This window comes from Cinclus cinclus, chromosome 1 (assembly GCF_963662255.1).
Source record: "Cinclus cinclus chromosome 1, bCinCin1.1, whole genome shotgun sequence".
NCBI lineage: Eukaryota > Metazoa > Chordata > Aves > Passeriformes > Cinclidae > Cinclus > Cinclus cinclus.
The window spans coordinates 110478245-110490531 of NC_085046.1; the positions used below are offsets into that span (position 1 = coordinate 110478245).

The window sequence follows — 12287 nt, forward strand, 5'->3', positions numbered from 1 at the left end:
CAGACAATTGCAGCACTTTATCACTCTTTCCAGAAAAAAATGTTTTGTGATACCCAACATGTATTTCCCTCGGCATAGTTCAAGACTCTGTCATCTCATTCTGTCAGTTGCTGCCTGGTGAAAGAAACCAACCCCCCACCAGAACACAGCCACCTTTCAGGGAGCTGTAGTGATAAGGTCACCTCTGAGCCTCCTTTTCTCCAGGCTAAACATCTCCCTCAGTCATTCCTCACTGGGTTTGTGTTCCAAGCCCCTCACCAGCCTTGTTACCCTCCTCTGGATGTGCTCAAGCATCTCAATGTCCTTCCTAAACTGAGGGGACAGAACTGGACACAGCACTCAAGGTGTGACCTCACCAGTGCTGAGTACAGGGGAAGAATGACCTCCCTGCCTCTGCTCCTTTATTGTCACTGGAAAACTCTGGGAAAGTTTGTAAAACCATCTATTCTACATTTGAGAAAAGAGCTCAAATTCCAAGTTAAGAACTCATCTTGGGTGGGTTTTGTGTAACACACACAAATGAACCTAATGCAACAGTTAGTCACTCACCCAGTATTTCATAAGGTTTGATCATCTGCAGCTCAAAGAATGTATTGTAGCAATCCAGTGCTGCTAAGAACATGTCCATCCACTGCATGACAGCCTGTAAACTGAAGGGTTCCTGCATGCCACAGAGAGTTGGCTGAGAAAGGATTCCAGATGGACTTTTGGCATTGGTGCCACCTCCTTCAAATTTGTTAATGAGGAAAGAAACATCTCTGTTTTTTAGAGTATCAGCCAGCCAAGAAGACTGAGACTTGTTTCCTGACAGAAACAGAAATAAAGATTTTCCAGGAAAACCACATTTGAAACTAGCAAGGAATTAGAGGCAAATGAACTAACAACTTTATGATTTAAACTGCATCTTCTAGCAGAGAAGGTATTGGTTCTGTTTTAGCCTTGGTCACATTCCCAATATCCCCACATTTCTCTTCCTTCCATAAGAAAGAGGCCTATTTTAAAAACATTTACAGTTCTTCATCAACACATTCTGCTTTTTTTAGCTGGATACACAACAGCAGTTTCAGGCCTTGAAGTAAGAGTGCAGTAAAAGCCTCTTCTATGCCCAAAAACATCCCTCAAACCCTGAGGTTCTCACAGTACCCAATTTGCAATATGAGCAACAACTCTGTTTCTATTTACCAATGCTGAATGAACAGATATTTACCTGTAATTACCCTGCACAGAAAACACAGAGGGAAAGCATGCACAAAATATAGAAAGCAAAGATAATAGCTCACTGTGACTTAAAATACCTGGTAATAAAGGAACAAATTCATAGAAGAGCTCCATAGCTTTATGCCGGCATTCTGTCTGAGGTCGTCCACACTGCACTAAGAGCCACATGACAATGTCCTGAAGACACACTGATTTAGTAGCTGGGAATCCCCTGCACAAAAATATTAGGGATTAACCATCCTCTTGACATCTACCAAGAAGCAATAGTCTTCCAGTTGAAAAAAATCAATATGTTCCACGAGCATTATGAATCCCTTTTATCTGTTGAACTAAAGTCCATCTGCACTACAAGAAAGAGCTCTTCCACCATCATGTCTGGCACTGCCTTCCCTTCTCCTCATTCAACTTGGGATCCTCAAAACATAGTCCTTGTGGAAAACAATTTTAAATGCAAAAGCAGGTTATCCTCCCTTCTCTTGGTCAACTCAAACAGGAAAAATGGAGATTAAAGTTTAAATAAGCCTGCAGGGTTTTTCTCCATTCCCATAATCATCCAGTCTCATAACTTATCAAATGCCACACTAGTGACCCAAATCTAAACTCTACTTGCCAGTTTCTTTAAGATCACATGATAATTTGGGTAAAAAGGGAACTAAGGAGGTCTCTAGTCCAACCTCCTGATCAAATTAGGGTCAGCTAGGCAACTCAGAGCTTCATCCGTCCTGATCCTGAATCCATTTTTGCTTTTTTTATCTTTTTTGCTTCCCTTCTTTAATTGCTGATCATCCTGTTGCAGCTTGTCCTGCTTCTGGTGACATTTAACAACAGTAAGAAAGACTTTGGAGGAGTTTCCTCCATGTGCTTGCTTTGTAGCACCAGTGCTAATATACATACACTGCTGAGAAACAGTATAGTAAGCAGAAACATGCTCTTCTGCCTCTTCTTGCTAAACTAAATCAAGTTCACCATGCTGGAATAAAGAATCATGCTCCTCTCATATTATGTCCAGTGTTTTCCCACCCATGGTTCAACAGACACTTCAGGAAGTCTGTTTCAGCAATTGTTATTGGATGAAGTCCTCATTCAGAATCCCAAGCATTTGATGCAACTACTACTAGCAGATACTGTTTATTAAAATACAATATGAAAATAAACGCAAATAGCTGACCGTGGTACCCTCCGTTTTCCTTCCTTGTTCAGAGAAGGTGCTTTATGCTTGATTATGCGCTTCAGGTGATTAATGGCATCGCAGCACTGTTGGGCAGTACCTGTTGGAAAGAGAGAATTGACATCTCTAAAAAATGCCAGAAAATTTAGTTAAATAAATTGGGATAACACAGTAGAGATGGTGAAGAGACTTGTACAGATCATTATATCTACCAGCTCCACTACTCTGTGCTTCTACAGTAGATTGTTCAAAGGTGAAGAACAACATCACAAAACACCAGACAGGCCAGCCTGGCCTGAGCCAAGCCTGAGGCCTTTGATATAAAACTGCGCATTCTACATTCTGTGATCACACTTAGAGAAACTAAAATTTTCCCATATGAGTAATTCTTCTGGGGACACTTCTACCATATCCTGAACTCTTCCTCTGAAGGAAATTAAGTTTTGTTACACCAACTTTTGGGCTTATGTTCTAGGCACTATTAATCGACAAAAAAAGCAAAGAAAAGAAAAAGAGAGACAAAAGCAGATTTACAGAAAAATCATTAGTACTGTGGAAGAGGTGACAGATTCTTCACACAACCATATACTGTCGTAAAGAATGACAATGAGGAAAAGGTATCACAAAATAGTGGGAATAGTCCATAGAATATATCAAAATGACAATTTGTGGAGCATTTGTTTGTTATATAAGAATAGATTGATTCTAATCAAGCTACATTTTTTTACCTCATGTAACTGCAAAACCACAACTCAAATCTAAAGCACCACCAGCATTTTTAGAGTTATTAAAAAACTGTAAATCATCGTAAATTTGACAAGTTTTTTTCTCCTGGGCTCAAAATATTCCACCTTTATATATTGCAAGGAATTGATTCAAAGAGTGCCTTACTAGGTATCAAATGACCTCTCTACTGATAATAAAAAATAATTCTTCCTTTGTTGCAAAAGTAAGCAAATGTACTTTTCTTACAGTCACAGTTTTTTTTAATAACCCAAGATTTGACACAGTAACATTTTTCTTCATTCCACAGTTAATTAACCATAGCTCACCTAATGACTTCTCATCTGTATGGGCTAAAGCCAGGCTTTCCAGAAAAACAACCAGTGCTTCAAATATGAACTGCTCCACCAGAGAATTTTCTTCCCTTTAAAAAACAGGAAAAAAATTTAATCAGAAACATGAGTAGAAGAACCACTACATATAAAATCCTAATTAAAACTGCCAAATGAAATAATGTAGAGATAGACTGCAAAAGATGTTTGCACAAAAAATACACCTAAACAAGCTTAAAAAATAGCAGTGGAATTTTCTGAGCATCCTGAAAAGGTATAAAAAACTTCTTATAAACTTGTGATGAAAATAATTTTTTATACATTCCACACAGACAGAAAGCCCAAACAACAAAATTATGATTAAAAATAAGCTGAGTAACAATTTTACAGCTATCATATACAATAATAGATTAAGTGTCAGTGGATGACTATTGGAGCTGTACAATTAACTCTTTATCTCATTGAACCTTTAAGGCCAAGTTATTTACTGTTTCAAGCTCTGCTTGCTCACCTGAATTCTCTGTAGATACTGTTAAAAGCAAGGGCTGCACCCAGCCTCTTGAAAGCACTGGGGTGAAGAGCAAGACTGTATAACCTTTTAAAAAGGGACTTGGTGTTTGCTGGGCTTTCCTCCTGCTGTCTTGGTGTTGTCTGCTTGATAGACCATTTCAAAAACTCTCGCACACACTGACCACAGAAATCTCTCAAAGTGCTGTCAACTGGATCCACTATGCCACTCTGAAATTACACAAGGTTATTTGATCTCAAGAATGAGAAAAACCCCTGCCATTGTCTCTTTGTAGTATTATAGCAGCTTATCTACATTGCATTATTTGCAAATTAAAAAACTGTACTCACAGTTTACCAGAAATTAACTAAGTTCAAAATTGCTACTGCCCAAGGGAAGGGCTGAACTTTCAGCCCACACTTTTAGCTGAATTACAGCTCAAAGATAGGGATTTCTATTCCTGTCTCAGCTATTAAGTTTAGGAGTCTTGTCTACGTCACTTCATTTTCTGATGGGTGTGTTTTCCTCTGCCTAAGAAGTGGTGTGGCAACACTGACTTTCATTAAAGAAAAGTACTCCAAACCTCTTAACCTACCTTGCCTCCCAACCACTTCTGTTCAGTGCAAAAGCTAGTTTTAAATGCAAAACTTTTGCACCTGGTAAAATTCTGGCAAAGATACTTAAGAGAAAAATGAAGCACACAAAGGCATTCAGGGGGATGAATGGTGAACATGCTTCAGTTGTTCCTAGGATAGAGTGTTTCATTAATCTGAAGATGATACACCTGATAAATTTTGAGAATGCCAAAGAAAGAGAAATCCATCATCAAAATCTCCATTAAGAAATATTAAATGGTTATTAGAAAATAAATAAATAAACCAAGCATTTTCTTTCTTTCAAACATTTAAGGGGCTGTTCTATCTGTTCAAGTGTTCCTGGTTGCTCCAGCAGTAAAATGATGCTAGTTAAAAATAAAGTCACATGGCACAGAGAAAAGAGAGGAAAGACTTATGACCTACCAGGATAGCTTCCAAGAATGCCACTGTATCTTGACTCTCAAATTTTTTGTTGTTGGTAAACCAGTGAATGAGTTGCATGACTAAAGGCTCATACAACTGTCTTGCTACCTGAAAACAGCAAATGTTAACTAGGTTTCTAGGATTTATACATTTCTATGTTACTATGCTATAAGAACAAAAGCCAGTACTTTGAATAAGGGTCTATAAAATGAATAACCCATTTTGTATTACATTCCCATATCAAGGATCAAAAAAACCCCAGACAATTAAAACGGATTAGATGCTTTCTATTCAGCTAGTCTCAATGACCTCTAAGCCTACTTTCAGTAACATCTTTCGAGACAAAGAACATTTCATGCCACAGGCTGATGTACCAACACACAGTAAGACAAACAGGGATGATTCTTTCTTAATCCAAATTTAGATCTAAAACTCCATCTTGACCATTCATCTTACTTTCTGGATTTCAACAATTCTACATGTAAATCAACTTGATTGAGTACTATAGTCGTACTACAGCATGAACGGAAGAAACACTAAAATACACTTTTTTTATGCATATACACAGGCTTCAAGTGCAGTGCCTGTGGCTTGGACCAACCCAGACATCATTTACCTACAGTTAATGCTCAGCCACATGCCAGCAAAAGAGGTTCCACCTAACCTGGTAACACAGCTTCCTGTCTATTTTAACAGAACACAAATCCCTTTGATCTAAAAACAGATATGGATGCCAGGGTCCAAACAGCAGTCTCAAAAGGCACAAAGACCTGTAATTTCAATGGAGATGAAACTATGTGTCTGTTCTGTTTTGTGCAAAGGATGAGAAATACCAAGTTCAAATGTTGGGATGAAATATATCATCCGTAGGTATCTAAGAGGTAGCTACAAATTCTCTCACAAATGCTTTCCCTGTGACTGTAGCTTTGCACAGATGCAATATTAAAATAATCAACTTCAACTCCAATTAACTTATTACTGAAAGACTACAGAAATTAAATATAGTGATAAAGAGGGTTACTGCCACAAACTCCCTGAGTGAACCATGAAACCTGAATCTCTCTTGTACACTCCTCTGAGGTACTCTGAACTACACTGCATTACACAAGTATTTGAAATGGTTTTGACCCCACTCCCAAAATCCCAACCATCCATCCCTACAAAATACTCTTCATTTGGTTAAAAAAAAACAAAAACAAACCAGCAAGTTAGGAAAATTTCTAAGTAAATTTATTTATTAATTCCCACATTTAAAGGTATTTGAACAAGCTAAAACTCATATAAATAAATCTGCTTACCTGGTCTATGTCACAAGCAAGACGAAGCAGTACTGGAAATACTCGCTTATGCAAATGGTACATAGGTGGAGGACCCTGACGTCCTTCTGGCATCTGAGAGGCTTTACCCAACATATATGTGACTATGCCATGTAGCAGCTCACATGCTGCAACCTGAAATTTAAAAATTCCTTTGGTTATGCATCCATTACTTTCACATAGAAGACAAAATTGTGGACAGGAGGTAAGTCACATGAAAGGGCGTACTTGAGAAAGCACACCCATGGTAAATCATGGTTCCAGCAAGAGATCATGACCATGGAAATTATTTACACACCTTCTAACTGCCTTTTCCCTAATGTTTCAGTCTCTGTCATGGGCAGTCACATATCAGCTGGAAAAAGTTCATCATCAGATAAGCCACCCACACTGTTTTCACGGATACTTCCAGCCTGGGTTCTCTTTGGGTATCAACATCCCAATCCAGCACAGCCCCAAAATATTTGCTTAAATGCTCTGCAGGACTGAGCCCACAAGTTCATTGGCTTGAGAAGGTGGCCAAACAGCACTAGCTTATAAAGATCCACTGGTTTAAAATATTCATTTTTATGTTAAATCAAGCACTGTGCTGTCTGACAGACTTTATAGCAACTTCTGCTCCTCAGCTTCTAAACATTCAGAATAGTGTGATCCTGAAAGAGCACCAAAGCAGCACATTGCTACCTATGAATTAATTGTAACAGGTCTGTAGTAACAAGGAAGACATTATTTCATGCAATTTTAATCAGCTAGCATGAAACAAGATATCGGGGAAAAAAAAAAAACAAGCAGTACTTTTGTTTGCCTGTCACTTGCAGAAAGAGCCAGTTCAGTCACACGAGGCAAAAATAAGTCCAAGTAGATGACAGGCTTCATATCTGCAAATGGTACAGCAAAGCTCAGGCGCTTCTCAGTGTCCCAGGATACACATTTCTTCATCATCTCTTCTGCAGAGGTAGCTGATGTGTTTGAAAGACAAAAACAAGCTTAATACAATATACAATACAATATAGAGTAATTATTTACTTAGTTTGGTCAAAAAAATCTGTAACCTTCCAACTTCAGTTAGATTGCCATGCAATGTTAATGCCTTATATATAAATGCCTGCTGAAAAAATTGTAGCTGATGTTTCAGGTGAGAGGTGCAGCAGTCTCCAGTTTCAACACAGGTTATGTTTCAAGACAAATCCAGAAGACATTGAAACACACTTGATTTAAAATACTTCTGTAAGACATCCAATATAATGCATTTCTAATGTTACAGAAAATTCTTGAAGGCAAATCAGACAAGAAGATCCAACATACTGACTTCTGTAATTATACAGAAAATTACTATATTTACAACCACTTATAGCTATGTCCTCCAAGGAAAACTGGCATACTTACTCCCTTCTCTCCCTATATTCCCATATTTTTAAACTTGGTAAACAAAATCTGACCACACTTAGCATTTCATTTCTGGAGAATAAGGCTACTTCCCTGAGTATTTTTCAGTAAGTAACAGAGAAGGATTTGGCAGAAAGAAAATTGACTGTAAAGACAGAAAAAACAAACATAAGCATGCAAAGAAAGGGAAAAAAATGCATAATAATAATAATTTAATTTTTAGATTAACTAAATTTTGTGCTGAATTTATCCCTTCAATCTCATGGTCAGGTAGTTACACTATTGTTCTCCATTTTTATTAGACTGTATGATATTTAAATTATAAAGCTTGTTTATGGACTGAACAGAAAAAGGGAGAAAACCTCTTTTTTTTTTTTTTTTTTGAGGAGCACCCAAATGGAACTCTACTACCCACACATACTAAAGACATGATGTACCTACCTTAAACTCACAAGTGAAAAAGTAAGCTTGCTGAGATTTACTCAATTTATGACTGCAGTTCTTAAATACTGAGAACTGTAGTAGAGGTAGAAGTAAGTACCAAAATAAGGACAAACAGGGGCACAGTTTTAAAATGGCTTTGCAGCCAGAGGTGAAGGGTGGAATAAATAAAACCATATACTCAGATGCATAGATTTTTACTTTAAACTGTAGTTTACTAAACACTTTCCCTAATCCATATTAAGCTGGTGAATACTTTTGCTCTACTAAACTCCAGAACTGAATCAAAGTAATTTTGTTTAAATGACAGCAACAAAATATAGGTATATGAAAGTGAAGTTGAGGCCTTAATGAAATATACTTTCAAGAGAGACAGCAGAGGCATATAAATATTTTTGACAGCATACCCACCTGTAATTAAGTTGTGGTTAATCTGCCCTCCCAAAGATCCAAGAAGGCGTGCCACTCTAGTCCTTACTGCTTCCAAGGAGGGACTATTATCCTAAATAATTCAACAGATTAGTATTAGTGAAAGAACAGTTACTTCTATATAGAAGTAATTTGGTTTACAGAGTAAATGAAGATCTTATGGCTCTTATTAAATACAGATGAAGAAGGTAAAATGAAACCATGAAAAGAATTGCATCAAACAAGACAAGAGCTTTGGTTTAGTAAACAAAAGAGGGCAAGACTGGAAAACTTTTTCATTGCATTTTGTGAGCTTTTAATTACAATTTCTCAAGTAAAATTTTATTATCACAGATAATGCATACCTACAGAATGACATAACAGTGTAAAAAGCAGAAAAGCAAATTTAAAAATCTTCAAATTTGTTAATTCCAGAACTTAAAGTTTAGATCCTGTACCTATATAGGATCACAGGATCATTTAGATTAGAAAAGATTTCTAAAGTCATCAAGTCCAACTATTAAGCCAGCACTGCCATGCCCTTCACTGAACCATGTTCTTGAGTGCCACACCCACTTGTTTTGGAGAACTTCAAGGACTGTGATTCTACTGCTTATCTGTGTAGCCTGCTCCAATGCTTGAAAACCTCTTTCATGAAGATATTTTTCCAAATATCCAATCTAAACCTCCTCTGGCACAACCCGAGGCGACCTGTTCTTGTCCTGTCACTTGTTACCGGAGAGACCGACCCCCACCTGGCTACAGCCTCCTTTCAGATAGTTGTAAAGAGCAGTAAGGTCTCCCCTGAGCCTCTTTTCTTCAGACTGAACAGTGCCTCTCTCAGGCAACTGATTTTCAGAAGCAGCCGGTCTGGGATATAAAATTAACTCATTTTATTTCACAGAATGACAAAGATTGGAAGGGGCCACTGCAGGTCATTCTCATCCAACCTTGCTTCTCAAGCAGGGTCATCCTAGACCACCAACACAGGCCTGCATCCAGACAGTTCTGGAGTATCTCCAGCGAGGGAGACTCCATAACTTCTCTGAGAAATCTGTTCCAGTGCTCAGTCACTGCACAGTAAATAAGTTCCTCCTCACACTCAGGTGGAATTTCCTGTGCCTCAGTTTCTGCCCATTACCTCTTGTCCTATTGCTTGGCACCACTGAGAAGTGCCTGGCCCCATCTTCTTGGAACCCTCCCTTCAGATACTGACAAGACATTGATGAGACAGACATCTCACTCTTCACTTCTCCAGGTTAAACCAGCTGAGATCCCTTAGCCTTTCCTCATAAGAGATGCCCCAGTCCTCTAATCATCTTTGTAGCTCTCCACTGGACTCTCTCCAGAAGCATCATGTTTAAAGACAAACAGGTTGGAAAGAGTTCTATATGTAGGAGTAACTAATAGTGTAATACCTAAAAAGCAATTTATTCCAAGTCAGTTTGTATACTGAAATATACAAACAAAACTACACGTACATTTGAGAGGCCACTGGACAAAGTATATATGTTAGCCTCCAAAGACTATATGTAAGCCTATCCACAAGACAATTAAAAATCCCGCAAATGCTTAAACATTCACAAAACTACATTGCATACTGCAAAGCTTCTAAGCTAGGACTTGATTTTGGGTGTTGCGAGTAAAATTTCTGTTGCCATAATGTATCAGTCTAGCCGTGATATTGACTTAAAAGATTCCTTGGTCCCCTTTTCCTGCTTAAATTCCCATCCTCACCCTGGAATATAACATCTTTCCAGCTATGCTTATGTAACAGCTTCTTGAGCTACACTGTAGAATGGAATGCATTAAACTCATCTAAGGTAGAACTAGCCCTCATAAAAAAAGTATGCACGCAAGAAAGCAAAAGAAGCACCGGGAAGAAAGGATTAACATTTAACTCTAAAAAGAAAGAGTATTTAAGAAAGAACATTTAACTCTTACCACTGAAAATGTCTTTGCTTTTCTTATACGCTGTATCACAATTTTGTTACGTCCCTTCTGGGCTGCTTGAGAAAGTTTCCTTACTTCCCAGTTATTCTGGGATTCAACTGATGAACAATAAAACCAGCATATCAACACCAGGTTATTGTAACAGCATCTCATGCACCTAGTCATAGTCTCATTTAAAAAAAAGGTACTCCTGTTTTGCCCAATTTTATTTTTAAAATGTGACAATTATTCTTTCATTTAAAATCTTTTTAAGTAAGTCTCTTAGTAAAACTAAACTAATTTAAGCAAAAAAAAATAAAATAGGACATAACACACAGAAGTAATAAACAGAACGGCATGTTTACTGATTGTTCAGCAAGTAAAGCTAGTAAAAGCAAGCAAATCCTAGTTTAAGAAAAAAGTGCATTTTTGGGGTGCAAGGGAAGTTACATTGTTCCAAACATAGAAAGTGCACAATATAAATAAAAGGTACAGCATATCCACATCTTAATAAAAAAAATATTTTCCTCTTCCTTAGGATGAACAACTTTTTGCATGTATATACCTGTAGATGTAGAGCTTTTCAAATAACCATCAAGAAGGGGCAGGACATCCTTGTAAAAGGGTTGCATCATATGTCTGGGGATGTGAGCTGACCAGTCTTCCAAAGCATCCAGGCCCAGATCAGCCATTGGGGTACAGCTAAGGCCCAGCTTAAATGCATTCTAAGTGTCAAATATAAAACTATCAGCCTTTCACATGTATTGACTAGTGTTACTTAATGGTAAAAGAGACAAATTTAAAGGCATTTAGTGTACATCTCCCTTTGCAATAACTGGTATCTGTTTAGCATCTCGCTCAAGATCAGCACAGCAAATAAATTTTTATTGCAACATAAGGCACCAAGAGAGTTTGCTTAGTGCTAAAGCAAATTCCAACAATTTATTTTTTATCCAAAGAATCAAGTCATTCGGATTCTATCTTACTGAAGACTGTAAAGAGCTTAATAGTTACTTAATAGTTACCTTAATACTGACTTTGCTGCAGAATGTTTGTACATATCTTAGGGGAAAAAAGTGTTAGTGTACATTACTTTGACTTACCTGAAGTGCAGGAATATATGCTTTGATATCAAGCATGATGATGTCATGTGGCAAAGAGAGCAAAAAAATCAGACAAGATGCCAACAACTCATCTTTATACTGTTTCATTTTTGCTACAACCTAAAATTCCGACAAATAGAGAACAAACATAAACCTTTTAAAATCCTGACTTAACTATATCAATAACCATGTAAAATAAACAAGCCAAAACCAATACTGGAATCTCATTCTCCTGCAGACAGTTACTATAAGTATTTATATTGTTATTTCTCAATTGTGTATGATCTGGTGACCAATACACCTCTTCTGACAGTAAGTAAAAAACAACAGAAAAAAATCTTAAAACCCCACTATGTTGCACAGTTCAAAAAGCAAGAATACTTCTACAGTATATGCAGGATTCCTCAGAAGATAAAATTTTGATTGAATCACATATGTTTATATTCAGACTAAGAAAGCTGGTGAGTAAAATTCCTTACCTCTTTTCCAAACTTTACAAAGAGTGCAAAGCAAGAGTTCTTTTCTGGGTCCTCAGGACATCTTCTGAGGCTCCTTGGACTAACATCCTACCAAAGAGAAACCACAATTCAATACTATTAAAAAGCATGTAGTACATATATGAACCACAAGTTCAATTCAGAATACATACATCATACTGTCCAGTATGAAACTGGTGTTAGTGAAAGCTTGAAATGTATCTTTGATCTTTCAGAGGTTAGAAATTAACATTAGT

The 12287-nt window shown here is 37.3% G+C and overlaps 1 protein-coding gene across 1 annotated transcript in view; it reads right to left on the reverse strand.

Annotated features, from left to right (window-relative positions):
- PRKDC (protein kinase, DNA-activated, catalytic subunit) overlaps positions 1-12287 on the reverse strand; it is an 82820-nt gene that overhangs the window by 54227 nt on the left and 16306 nt on the right. The window contains exons 19-31 of the mRNA XM_062501556.1: positions 12034-12120; positions 11555-11674; positions 11017-11176; positions 10464-10570; positions 8523-8613; positions 7080-7243; positions 6267-6419; positions 4969-5076; positions 3953-4179; positions 3439-3533; positions 2387-2486; positions 1296-1429; positions 550-804 (exon numbers count right to left, since the gene is read on the reverse strand). Of these exons, the coding sequence (XP_062357540.1) occupies positions 550-804; positions 1296-1429; positions 2387-2486; positions 3439-3533; positions 3953-4179; positions 4969-5076; positions 6267-6419; positions 7080-7243; positions 8523-8613; positions 10464-10570; positions 11017-11176; positions 11555-11674; positions 12034-12120 (1801 nt within the window). The remainder of the gene's footprint in view (positions 1-549; positions 805-1295; positions 1430-2386; positions 2487-3438; positions 3534-3952; positions 4180-4968; positions 5077-6266; positions 6420-7079; positions 7244-8522; positions 8614-10463; positions 10571-11016; positions 11177-11554; positions 11675-12033; positions 12121-12287) is intronic.